The sequence below is a fragment of the Cervus canadensis genome, chromosome 22 (genome assembly GCF_019320065.1).
Source record: "Cervus canadensis isolate Bull #8, Minnesota chromosome 22, ASM1932006v1, whole genome shotgun sequence".
In the NCBI taxonomy this organism is placed as follows: Eukaryota; Metazoa; Chordata; class Mammalia; order Artiodactyla; family Cervidae; genus Cervus; species Cervus canadensis.
In genome coordinates, this window is record NC_057407.1 from 15321469 (window position 1) to 15335844 (window position 14376).

Sequence of the window (14376 nt, forward strand, 5' to 3'; positions counted from 1 at the left end):
GCAGGATGGCTGCTATCCAAAAGTCTACAAGCAGAAAAATGCGCAGAGGTGTGGAGAAAAGGGAACCCTCATACACTGTTGGTGGGAATGCAAATTAGTACAGCCACTATGGAAAACAGTGTGGAGATTTCTTTAAAAATTGGAAATAGAACTGCCATATGACCCAGCAATCCCACTTCTGGGCATTCACACTGAGGAAACCAGATCTGAAAGAGACACGTGCACCCCAATGTTCATCACAACACTGTTTATAATAGCCAGGACATGGAAGCAACCTAGATGCCCATCAGCAGACGAATGGATAAGGAAGCTCTGGTACATATACACCATGGAATATTACTCAGCCGTCAAAAAGAATTCATTTGAACCAGTCCTAATGAGATGGATGAAACTGGATCCCCTTATACAGAGTGAAGTAAGCCAGAAAGATAAAGAACATTACAGCATACTAACACATATATATGGAATTTAGAAAGATGGTAACGATAGCCCTATATGCAAAACAGAAAAAGAGACACAGAAATACAGAACAGACTTTTGAACTCCGTGGGAGAAGGTGAGGGTGGGATGTTTCGAAAAAAACAGCATGTATTTTATCTATGGTGAAACAGATCACCAGCCCAGGTGGGATGCATGAGACAAGTGCTCGGGCCTGGTGCACTGGGAAGACCCAGAGGAATCGGGTGGAGAGGGAGGTGGGAGGGGGGATCAGGATGGGGAATACGTGTAAATCTATGGCTGATTCATATCAATGTATGACAAAACCCACTGAAATGTTGTGAAGTAATTACCCTCCAACTAATAAAAAAATAAAATAAAAAGAAAAAAAAAAAGAAGAGAGAAAGAAGAAAGAGAAGACTGGGTTGAAGAGAAGGCGAGAGTGGAAAAGGTGGGGATGGGAGGAGGAGACCACTAGCCAGAGGCAGAGTGCAATTTTCATCAGCATTCATTCCTTCCTCCCACAAACTTTCATTACGTGCTTTCCAGGGACCAAGAACATCCAAAACCTTCCTCGCCTCCACTCTCTGCTTCATCCTGGAGGTCTTCAGTGACTTGGAGCCTTTGTTATGATGCCCTCTGTCACTGAGGCTGCAGTTATTGATGTTTCCCCTCTACCTCCTCAGGGCTGAGGCATCCGCCAATAATATCTACAGTTTATTTTACTTTTGCAAAGATGATGATACAGGGAGACAGAAAACCTTCAAGCTGGGATCTCCCCCAAGTCCTTCCCTCTCTCTTCTGGCAAAGAGCTGGCATCTGGACCAGAGTCTTTGTCCCTCTGATGCCACCTGGCTCTGGAATACATTCTCCCACTTTGGCAGTGGCCTTGTTTTACTTCTATACTTCTTGCTCTAAATAATCATTGCAAGAAGTGGTTCCTAGGAAAAGACCTAACTACCTAATGGGTTGTGATGAAAGACGGAACAAGTGGAAAAGGACGGACAAGGGGAGAGAGAGAGAGTAAAAGGGGCATCAGTTTAGAGGCCTGGCTGGAGGACTGGCCCATCCCATACCCTTCATTTATAGCTGGACAAAGAGAGGACCAGAGAGATCCAGAAGTTACAGAATGATGGAACACTGGAGCTGGAGAGGACTGCATGGTCCACTGAGCAGTAGGCATTGAGGGATTAGGTCTTTTGTATCTTAGCCAAGATTTATATCTTACAGGGAGCACAGTCTCTTAGGAATTTAGGTCTGAGACTTGTGCAAATTCCACTGGGGTCTATAGTCCCAAGAGAGCAAGCCAGAATCAAGTCAGAGTTGCATAAAACACAGGAAGAACCCAGACCATCAACCCCTCTGGGCCAAAATCATGATGTTGAAAGGGGAAAACACATTTTCCCCTTTGAAAATAAGTCAAGCTAAATCAGAGATGAGAACATATTAAGTTTTCTCTCTTCTCTCATATAAAAAACAGCAATTTATGAAAAAACAGAAGCAAGTAATGAGTTGCTTAGCCCTGACACTCCTGGCATTTGGAGCTGGATCATTCTTTGCTGTTCAGTTCAGTCACTCAGTTGTGTCCGACTCTTTGTGACCCCATGGACTGCAGCACGCCAGGCTTCCCTGTCCATCACCAACTTGGAGCTTACTCAAACTCATGTCCATTGAGTCAGTGATGCCATCCAACCATCTCATCCTCAGTCTTCCCCTTCTCCTCCTGCCTTCAATCTTTCCCAGCATCAGGGTATTTTCCAATGTGTCAGTTCTTCGCATCAGGGAGCCAAAGTAATGGAGTGTCAGCTTCAGCATCAGTCCTTCCAATGAATACTCAGGACTGATTTCCTTTAGGATTGACTGCTTTGATCTCCTTGCAGTCCAAGGGACTCTCAAGAGTCTTCTCCAACACCACAGTTCATAATCATCAATTCTTTGGCGCTCAGCTTTCTTTATAGTCCAACTCTCACAGTCACATGTGAATACTGAAAAAAACATAGCTTTTTGGTGGAGAGTTCTGACAAAATGTGGTCCCCTGGAGAAGGGAATGGCAAACCACTGCAGCATTCTTGCCTTGAGAAGAACCCCATGAACAGTATGAAAAGGCAAAAAGATATGCCACTAAAAGATGAACTACCCAGGTGGGTAGGTGCCCAATATGCTACTGGAGGTCAGTGGAGAACTAACTCCAGAAAGAATTAAGAGATGGAGCCAAAGCAAAAACAACGCTCAGTTGTGGATGTGACTGGTGATGGAAATAAAGTCCAATGCTGTAAAGAACAGTATTACATAGGAACCTGAAATGTTAGGTCCATGAGTCAAGGTAAATTGGAAGTGGTTGAAAAGGAGATGGCAAGAGTGAACATCGACATTTTAGGAATCAATGAACTTAAATGGACAGGAATGAGTGAATTTAACTCAGATGACCAATATATCTACTACTGTGAGCAAGAATCCCTTAGAAGAAATGGAGTAGCCCTCACAGTAAACAAGAGTCTAAAATGCAGTACTTGGATGCAACCTTAAAAATGACAGAATGAATGATCTCTGTTTATTTCCAAGGCACACCATTCAATAACACAGTAATCCAAATCTATGCTCCAAACACTAATGCTTAAGAAGCTGAAGTTGAATGGTTCTATGAAGACCTACAAGACCTTCTAGAACTAACACCCAAAAAAGATGTCCTTTTCATTATAGGGGACTGGAATGCAAAAGTAGGAAGTCAAGAGATACCTGGAATAACAGGCAAATTTGGCCTTGGAGTACAGAATGAAGCAGGGCAAAGGCTAACCGAGTTTTGCCAAGAGAACCAACTGGTCATAGCATACACCCTTTTCCAACAACACAAGAAAAGACTCTACACGTGGACATCACCAGATAGTCAATACCGAAATCAGATTGATTATATTCTTTGCAGCCGAAGATGGAGAAGCTCTATAGAATCAGCAAAAACAAGACTGGGAGCTGACTGTGGCTCAGATCATGAACTCCTTATTGCCAAATCCAGACTTAAATTGAAGAAAGCAGGGAAAACCACTAGACTATTTAGGTATGACCTGAATCAAATCCCTTACAATTATACAGTGGAAGTGACAAATAGATTCAAGGGATTAGATCTGATAGAGTGTTTGAAGAACTATGGACGGAGGTTCGTGACATTGTACAGGAGGCAGGGATCAAGACCATCCCCAAGAAAAAGAAATGCAAAAGGCAAAATGGTTGTCTGAGGAGGCCTTACAAATAGCTGAGAAAAGAAGAGAAGCTAATGGCAAGGGAGAAAAGGAAAGATACACCCATTTGAATGCAGAGTTCCAAAGAATAGCTAGGAGAGATAAGAAAGCCTTCCTCAATAATCAATGCAAAGAAATAGAGGAAAACAATAGAATGGGAAAGACTAGCGATCTCAAGAAAATCAGAGATACCAAGGGAATATTTCATGTAAAGATGGGCACAATAAAGAACAGAAATGGAATGGACCTAACAGAAGCAGAAGATATTAAGAAGAGGTGGCAAGAATACACAGAAGAACTATACAAAAAAGATCTTCATGACCCAGATAATCACGATGGTGTGATCACTCACCTAGAGCCAGATATCTTGGAATGCTAAGTCAAGTGGGCCTTAGGAAGCATCACTACACACAAACCTAGTGGAGGTGATGGAATTCCAGTTGAGCTATCTCAAATCCTAAAAGATGATGCTGTGAAAGGGCTGCATTCAATACACCAGCAAATTTGGAAAACTCAGCAGTGGCCACAGGACTAGAAAAGGTCAATTTTCATTCCAATCCCAAAGAAAGGCAATGCCAAAGCATGTTCAACCTACCGCACAACTGCACTCATCTCACACACTAGCAAAGTAATGCTCAAAATTCTCCAAGCCAGGCTTCAGCAATACATGAACTGTGAACTTCCAGATGTTCAAGCTGGTTTTAGAAAAGGCAGAGGAACCAGAGACCAAATTGCCAACATCTGCTGGATCATCAAATGGGCAAGAGAATTCCTGAAAAAACATCTATTTCTTTGCTGTTAGGCCATCCTGTGCATTGCAGGATGCTTAGTGGTGTCGCTGGTCTCTACACACTGCCTGCCACTAGCATCTCCCCTTGAGCTGTGACAACAATATTATCTCCAGACCTCACCAAATGTCCCTGAGGAGGCAAAATCACTGCCAGGGTGAGAACTACTGCTTGAGAGAATCAGGAGCTATCAACCTGATCATCTGAGTCCAGAGCCTTGTTTACAGTTGGAGGGTCAGGCTGGCCTTGGCTCACTCATTACGCTTGGCAGATCTGGGATGTGAGCTTAAGTCCGGAGAGCCCTGCTCACGGCCCTGGAGAATTGTCATTTCAGGACCTGACCTGTGACCCTGCTTGTACTGCCCTCCCTTGGCTTCTCTTCCTGGGATACAGCTGCCCCAGCCCTTGCCTCCTGGGGCTTAAGCTGCCAGTATCCCCCACATCCTTAGATTAAGCACTTAACAAAATTCCTCCAAAAGGAAGCTGCTCTTGGATTGAAAGAAGGGCCACAACTGCCCCCTTTGACTTGCCACACTTTAGGTGGTTAGAAGGCCTGTACGATTCTCTTTCCCTTTGTTAATGGTTGATCTTCCCAAGCCCCCACGGAGCTACTGCTGTGTGGATGGAGATAACATGAAGTGTGGTGCTTGGAATACTTTCAACTCTAGAAATTCATGAGCATTTAGATTATTTAACTGCTGATTATGATTATTTAAGCTGAAAGATTATACCGCTCTAGCTCTGAAAATGTTTGTATTTCCACTAAAAACCAAGGGACCCATTTGACTGACATTTTTCACTATTAAAACTATATATCTAGTGCATGTTTTTGGCCAGAAGACAGTGTCTCCCCTATTTTGTTTTATGATAAGGAAGCTGAGTTCAAAGGCCTCCTCCAACTAGCTCTCTTCCTGCCCCCTCCCTCCCACCATCAACCTGGCTTGCCCTCCTGCTTCCCTAATGCAAGTTGGAAGAAGAACCTATGTGTCTGCTGCCATTCACTATTTAATCAAACTGGATCCCAGCATCACCAAAGAAAATTCTTATGATGACATCCTGTTCTTCACTAGGAGAAAGTGTGATACAAACTGTCAGTGGTTACGATCATAGCCTGTAGTGTCAAACAGACTTGTATTTGAATTCCAGGTGTCTGAGCCTCAGTTTCTACATTTACACACTGGGGGTCATAAGACTCCCCATCTCAAAGGAGGTGGCAGTCATATGCAGGCGAAGTAAACAGCCCCTGCCTGACATGTAATAAGCACTTAAGAACTGTTCACTGGTAATATTAATCTCATTACCCAAAGTCTGCATGAACTGAACAGCATATATGCCTGAGCTAGTTTAATCCTCAGAAAGCATTTTAATCAAAGATAGTACATTCCTTAGGGCAAGGAGAGTGAAGGGGTCTTGATTCTACCTGACATGCAATTTAACTACTGATTCTTTCTCTGTGGTGATTTGTGAAACACATCTCTGCTTGGCTCATGCATTTCATAGCTAAAGAGTTTTATGAAAAATAAATGCAATGTACACAAGTACAGGATAGGCCCTGTGCTTGTGGTCCTATTGAGAGGACAGTGTCCTAGACCAAGCAGGCATTTTGGCTTTTGGCAAAAGTTTCTGCATTTCAAATAGAGTTCCTTAAGAGAAGAAACAAGATTCCAGCATCTCCTAAATATTCTTCATGTTCCAGATCAGTCATTTAGCAGAATGACTGGTAGAATTACACACTGAAGGAACTGTGGAGACCACCCTTCTGCCCCTCCCTGGAGAGGGGGGTTCTCTCTATAGCACCACTTCCCCCTAGGATTTGCTGACATACCTCAGAAACCACTTCAAAAGAGCATAGCATTCCGACTGCTACAAAGCACTGTAGGAAGGCCTTTGTCTTCTTAAAGAATAACTGTGCTCAGGCAGCATAAATCAAGTCCATTTCTTTCCTCTCATGTCACCCCTTTAATAGTTGGAGGGAGAATGTGTCTCTTGGTCTCCTCTAGACTAACACCCCTCACCCATCAGCTATTCCGACCATCAACAGATTTTTCAGGTACCTCCCAATCTGTTCACTCACCACATGACTCTCTCACAGTTTACCAATGCTGGTACCCAGAAATGAACTCAAATACTTACTGGACACACATACACACAAGTAAATATCTGAGAGGAATGCTATCACTAAAAGTGTAGTTGCAAAGTTGTTTTTAAATATTCAGTGAGATAAAGTATCCGTTTATTTTTTTTCCCCTCATACTTTGCTCATTTCAGCAAAGACAGCTAGTTGCCCCTAATACCTCTCCACCTCTTTCCTTCCTTGGTACTAGACTCCCTGAGAGATAGCTGGACATACAGCCACCCAGCTAAAGCCCACATTTTCCTGCTTTCTTGTATCTAAATGTGACCATCTGACTTAAACACTGATCAGTGTGCCCCTTCCCAACTCTGGTTCTTGCACCTACTTAGAATGGAGAGATCTTTGTCCTTTGTGTCCACTTAGAACAGTGATTAGGTGAGTGCCTCAGGTTTAGAGCAGTCTTTGCAAGCAATGGATACTCAACAACTATTTATCAAATACATTGTTAAATGACTCAGATGTCAGTGGATGGTATGGGCAGCTTAAACGGCAGGGAGGTTCCCTTCTCCTGTCTGATGGCAGGAATGTGAATGGAATGATTGGAACTGAGGCAAAAACCTTGCATCATGAGGTGCAGAGAAAAGCATATGCAGAATCTCATGTCCAGAGAATAAAGCATCAAGGCAGAAGGAGTGCCAGTCCCTGGTTACTATGCTGCTTGCATGAACCTCTGGAATGTGCGGTTTTCTGTTCCTTGCATCAAGCTAATTAGACCACTCCACTATTCTAAAGTTATTTTCATTGTAGTTCAGTTTTATTTACCGACTTTACGTATATCAAGTCTTTTCTCTTTCACTAAAGGCCCTAAACCACCAACTCCAGGGTTACAAGAGAAAAATAGAAATCCTGCGTGATAAACAACTGCCCATCACATGACTGTCTGCAGCTCAAACCACAATCATTGCTGAACGAGCAGTTCTTCTCTCTGCCACCTGTCCTCAATCACTATAGGTAACTGAGGAAGCTGAGAAAAGCTTCACTAGTATTTTAGCTAATTCAATTTACTTTTAGAACTGAGCTGCTGCTGCTGCTGCTGCTGCTAAGTCACGTCAGTCGTGTCCGACTCTGTGCGACCCCATAGACAGCAGCCCACCAGGCTCCGCCGTCCCTGGGATTCTCCAGGCAAGAACACTGGAGTGGGTTGCCATTTCCTTCTCCAATGTATGAAAGTGAAAAGTGAAAGTGAAGTCGCTCAGTCATGTCTAACTCCTAGCGACCCCATGGACTGCAGCCTACCAGGCTCCTCCGTCCATGGGATTTTCCAGGCAAGAGTACTGGAGTGGGGTGCCATTGCCTTCTCCATTAGAACTGAGCAGGAGACATATAAGAACAGAGAGACTGGGATAACCTAGGACATATTAACATCAAGTGGAAGTCACTCAGTAGTCTCTGACTCTTTGTGACCCCATGGACTGGAGCCCACCAGGCTCCTCTGTCCATGGAATTTCCAAGGCAAGAATCCTGGAGTGGGTTGCCATTCCCTTCTCCAGGGGATCTTCCTGACCTGGGAATCAAACCTGGGTCTCCTGCATTACAGGCAGATTCTTTACATCTGAGCCACCTGCAAACCCCAGGATATATTACCATAGTATTTAATATATATTTTAAATTGAACATGCCAAAATTTTTCTAAATAACCATGGCTTACAGAGAAAATTGCACTGTAGCCCCCTCTCACCCCACACACAAAAAACTGTTTAAAGTGTGAGGCCAACTCGAATTTGAAGATGAGCTCAAGGTATGCTAATTACAGTGGGTTTACCTAACATATGAATATGTCACGAACCATGATACATATATGGCCTTTTGTGGCTTATAAATCAGTTTCTTATAAATGCATTATTTCATTCAATCCCCATAACTTCTCTTGCAACTGAGTTTATCAATTTTAAGTAACAGTTGCCTTCAAAACTCCTCTCCCAGGCTCCATTAATCCTGTCCAAATTGCCAGGCACTTAGGATTCCTTCCTACAGAAATGTGATTTGTCTTTTCTCATGTTGGCATGAAGGAAAGAATAAATTGATTTTATCATTTTCTGCACCCTGCCTCTCCTTTGAAGGGTACTTACCTAATGAGTGGCTCTCTCAAAAGGGATCCTAGATCAAAGAGGCCAACAGGATAATGCCTTGGAATAAGTCTCTGTCTTACCTCACTGTAAACTTCCTAAAATAGACCAGTGTATACAAAGGCTTCTGAGGCTATCTGGAGAAGATTCGAGAATGCAACAATACCCAGTAAATTAGGATGGATCTCACAATGTCATCATATGAGTTAAAGTATAGCTGTCCCTTTAAAATCTTTACATTAAGTATGAAAAATCACCACAGAAAGTCTAAACTACACATTTCACATTATGTAACTTTTAACCAGCTCTCAAACTCCTTATTCATTCAGTATTTAATACTAAATGGAACAGATCAGTTAGCCTGCCTGTCTGCCTATTAAATTACTATGCTAGTTTAAATTGTCTGAGCAAATGCACACAGATAGATTTTAAGCACAGTATCTCATGGCTTTCAATTCCTTTTAGCTACAGATATCAAATTCACCTGCCACAAATTAAATAATCGAGCTTTGGTTACTGGAATGTAAGCTCATTAACTGGCATTAATAAAACCAAACATATAGAATGATGTTCTTAATATTATTTTAATAAAATCCCTTTTAAATAGAAGCAAATGTAACAAAGACAAACCATTATGAAATGTTTTAGTAAGAGATTTTAGATATTTTTTAAGTAAAAGATAATCTTATACACAAGGGAAGGAGAATATTATGTTCTTCTATGAAAATGTATGGTTGGGAACCATTAGTTCCTTCTAGTGTGGGAATAATGACTGGCAGTTAGAATACTAACCAATGAAGATTAAACTGGAAAAAATATTTATTCGGGGGGAAGAATTCTACACGAGAGAGAGTCAAAGACTCTCCACTAGACTCAGACCCTAGAAGGTTTCTCAGACTATAGGGGGTGACATAGCATTTCCCTCTTTACCCCCAAATAATCAGGAGGGTCCTTATCAATGGAAAGAGCTTTCTAAGTGGGATTCTAAACTTCTTTGGTTCCACAAGAAGCTACTTTATTCATCTAGCTATTCGTTTATTTGCTTATTTATTTATCCATTCATTTCGATCACTCATTTTACTAAAATGCAAACTTGATAAGGGCACGCATTTTTGTTGTCCACCTATAGCAGTGGACATTCATTCCTCAAATGCAGAATTTATAAAATATGGAAGTAAAATTTAATTTTCTTTAAAAAATGAGCATTTATAAATGTATACACCAAAATGCTATCACTGTCTATCTCTGTATGGTAGGACCATAAGTGATTTTCTTTTTGAATTCTGAATGCCTACCATATGACAAGTTCTAGATATCCAATATTAAAAGGGAATTTCACTGTAAACAAATTGACCAACTCATTTAAAGAGAAGTCTTTAAATCAAGCAATATTTTTCTCACTCTAAATTCAGCCTAAATTTAACTAAGAGGACAACTCCCTCTCTGGCCAAGAAGAATGGCAGGGAAGAATGAAGGCCAGTGTTGCACACATCCCAAAATGATAAAACTCTGGTTAAAAATTAAACAGTTGGGTTAGGAGTGTAGCTATCAAAAGGCAGCGTGAGGGAGCCTTGTAATGATGGACAGTGTTATATCTTGACCATGCTGGTGGTTATACAAATGTAAACGTGTGATAAAATTGTATGTAACTAAATATATACACACACATGAGTATATGTAAAACTGGAGAAATCTGAATAAAGTTGGTAAGCTATATCAATATCAATTTTCTGGCATAATACTGTGCTGTAATTATGCCAGATATTACCACTGAGGGAAACAAGTGAAGCATACAAGAGAATTCTCTGTACTATTTCTTATAGCTACGTGTTAATCTGCAATTATTTGAAAATAAGCTATCCAATTGAAACAGCAGGATGCTTATCAAGACATTCGTTATATCAGCAAAATACTGGCACCAAGACAAGCCTCCGATAAAGGGAGAAATCTGTATGATAGTATGTCGGACAATTAAAAATAATACAATTCAATGTCTGCTGCACAGATCGGTGTTTACCATTCAGAAAACAAAAGAAGGATTTACAAAATATGAAAGTGCAATCTAGTTTTGTTAAAAAAATAAAGAGCATTTGTAAAGGTAGACATCAAAATGCTCTTAGTATCTATCTCTGCATGGTAGGATCATATGCAATTTTGTTTCTTTTTAACAAAATTTTGTTTCTTTTCTTTTGCTCTTTTTTTCTCCTTTTAGAATGCACAGTATTACCTGAACAGATATAAAATAAAAATAAATTTATGAAAAATGAAAGGCTGCCTGTCGTGTGGACAGGGCTCAGCTGAAATCTATGTAGCTCTGAAACAAAAACCAAGACAAGCGGTAATGTTAATTACATGGAAAGCTATTTCAGTTCCATATAAGGATGAAGGAGCTACCTTCAAGAGCCGTGGAACATGAACCGCCACCTTATGAGCCCATGGCTTCCAAGGCAAGTGGTCTTCACCAAGGCCTGGTGAATTTCTTATTATGTGGACAGCAGTCTGGCTTATATAGGCTGGAAGGCTGCACCCAGCTGTTTTCCAATACTATGACTCTGTGTCATTTAATTTTGCAACAAATTTAACGGACACCATCTCTCATTTCAAAATCCCCTTTTATGTTTCAAAGTGCTTTTACATAGGCTATTTTATATTAATTTCAGTTCAATATTTTTAAAAAACCCTGTTCCTGTAACAATTCTATGAAGTAGGTAGGGCAGGTAATATCAACCTCCATGCCACCAAAGAAAAAAACCGAGGCAACCAGAGAGTGACCTCCTTTAAGGTTATGGATGAGTTACGAGACCACATCTTATTTCTCTTGATTCATGGCCCTACCCCTCTTCCTAACACCATTTGGCTTTTCCCATGTACCAGGATTTCCCAATCCTGGGTAGACTTGCCTAAAGTTGCTTGCACACTTGCCTGTCAGTTGAATGAAAGACAACGCTTGGCACAGAGTGATAGTAAATGCAATGACACATCCAGCTGACTGCTCACACTAACTAACATTGACTCAGTTAATGTCCAATAACCAATACATCAACTCAACTCAATCAAGATTCACCAAACCGTTTGGTTGACTAGAACATCTGAAGAGGCTGCTAAATCTAACTGGGGTTCTCAGTCAATTTAACTGCCCTGCACCTGTGTCCCCATAGTCCTGGGAAGAACCCTGGTTAGTGGGGCTTCTGGGCCAGTTAAAGAGTGAATGAGGTTCATATTGGGCTTAATGAAGCAGAGCTTTGTTACTTTTACCAAAGGAATTAACAGAGGAATTTTCTATTTATTTTGCAGTGGCAGCAGATTAAGCACTTCGGCAATAATGTGGCAATTCACCAAAAGAGGTCTTAGTTAGGTGCTATCTGAAATCATGAAATTAAGTGGGAAAACATACACATGGAAAAGGTTTATATGTTTTAGAAAAATAAACCCAAATTTTAGACAAATGATACTCTTCACAAAGTATACTAAACAAATGACATATTTTCATTGGCTGATAGTGCCATTTACACACATATTTCATTTTCCATGTGCCAAGTCCTCCTCTGAGGGCTTCTCTTCACAACCACCCCAAGAAAGTCATTACAGGAGGAAACCATAGGGTCAGCAATGTTAAGGTCATTTTCCCCCAAGTCACACAACCACCAAGTGGACGCAACAGGATTTCAACCCAGCTCTGACAACTCCCAAACCAGCATGCTTCACCGTTACTTGTTCTCTCAAAATGTTGCAAGTATATGCTCTTTTTATAAACAGGAAATAATGAAAGTTTCCTTATAATGGCATAATAAATCACTCCAGGAGGTGTAGAGTTAACTTGGGAACAGCTGCAGAACAATGAGAGAAATTAGCCTGACTCTGACACATAGCAACACACAAGCAGGCAGAAGCTGGGTAAGTGAAAGAGAACGAATAAAGGCTGATGGAATCAATGTACTGGTATTATTAATAAATTACTGATCACATCGATACTGTCACAAATGCCTGAAATACGATTCTTCCTAAGTACATATCCAGTCTCCAGCATTCAATCTATTCATTCCATCAATGAGCAATTACTGAGCACCAACCATATGCAGGCGCTGTTCTAGGCAGCACGATTTCTGCAGTGATTCAAACAGACAAAAGTTCTGGACTTGGTGGAGTTGACATAACTGCATGAGAAAATGAGGTAGTAGAAAGGGAGTCTGAACAGATTTTGGTTTTAATCCTGGCCAGATGTCCTTAAGCAAATTACTTGAAATCTCGCTGAGTCTCAGTTCCCTCACCTCTAAACTGAGGATAATAATATCTGTTTTTATTATATCATCTTTTATTAGGAAAAATGGGAGTTTATATGTGGAAAAAAACTACTTATTCTTTGGTCTAGGAGAAACTGAGGTAGTTGACAAGGAATAAAAGTTCTGTCCTCATTATTAAATCCTTCAAAATATTTCATTCCATATTTTCCATGATCTAAGCTTTCTGGGTTTAATACTAACCATGTGTAAGACTTGCAGGGTCAGGGTAAGGTTATTCTTCCATACCTAGCCACCAATTTCCAAGTCTACGTTACAGGCTTAAGATGCTATAATTCTATACATTTCCCCTTATTGTGGAAGGAGACTGGATTTAAATCATACTTTAGTGATTATTTCATTTTAAGAGTTACAGAGAGATGCTGCTTCTTGCCTAATTTTTCAGAAATAGATTCATAGCAATTGATTATCTCTAAAATCTTTGAGTACTTATCTTTACTATGTTCTTTCATGGTGATATTATTTCATGGTGAGAATGATATAAAAGCTAGGTGGAGGTGGGTGTGTCACAGGCCCACAGGAACAACCATTGCCCGGCAAGCAGTCACACCTTACTGATTAAATCAAAGAAAGACATTTGTTCCAGTCTCCTCCCCTACCCAGCCCCCACCCCTGTCCAGGGCTTACCTACCCAACGAGACAGGGGGGCAGGGGCATTTCCAAGCCTGTTTTTATCAGCCCAGCAAATCAGAGTCCTGCTTTCTAAACAAAGAGGTGCCAACCTTGAGACTATGAAAGCCAACACAAGCCAGGCATTGTACACAAGTGAAAAGAATATAATTAGCAAAGTTATAGTCACAATTAGGAAATACCTCCTCAGAAAAGTTTCCATTTAACCCTGAGCAGGACTTCAATTACCATTGTGCTTAACAAGGCCTCTGTCTCTTGGCCAGCTCAAACCTTTTCGATAGATCTGAGAATATTAGTGCCGTCCACAAAACACAGAGTCACAAAAGCTTATGCTGGATTTTTTTTCTTTTTTGAATAACAGATGTGAAAAATGTGCACATTGGGACATGGAAGCTGTAATTCGAGAAAATAAGAAGCATAGTCACAGAAACAACTGGTCAAGTGTTAGCTAAATGATTCTTTCTCCAAGCTCTTTCTTCCTCTTCTTTAGCATTCCCTTTCTCATCCCTACAGAGAAGTTAGAAAAGAAAGACTGAGAAAGCAAAAATGGGTACTCACTTCATCTCCAGGATCTCCTCCAGCTGTTTCCTCCTCTCTATCCGGAGGTTGGCCAAGTGTGCCTCTTTTTCGGCCAGGGACTGCTGCGTGGCGGCAAGGCGAGCCTTGGTGGCGTCCAGTTCCTGCCTGGTCTTCTCCAGCGCATTCATCAGTTCTTCTATCTGAAAAGCGCATGGGACGCAGCGTTACTTCTCCTCCATTCAAGCACAAGGCGTACCTTGCGTTCCGACA

The 14376-nt window shown here is 41.2% G+C and overlaps 1 protein-coding gene across 1 annotated transcript in view; it reads right to left on the minus strand.

Annotated features, from left to right (window-relative positions):
• Positions 1–14376, minus strand: part of ERC2 (ELKS/RAB6-interacting/CAST family member 2) — a 999532-nt gene that overhangs the window by 388503 nt on the left and 596653 nt on the right. The window contains exon 17 of the mRNA XM_043441970.1: positions 14146–14306. Coding sequence (XP_043297905.1) covers positions 14146–14306 — 161 coding nt within the window. The remainder of the gene's footprint in view (positions 1–14145; positions 14307–14376) is intronic.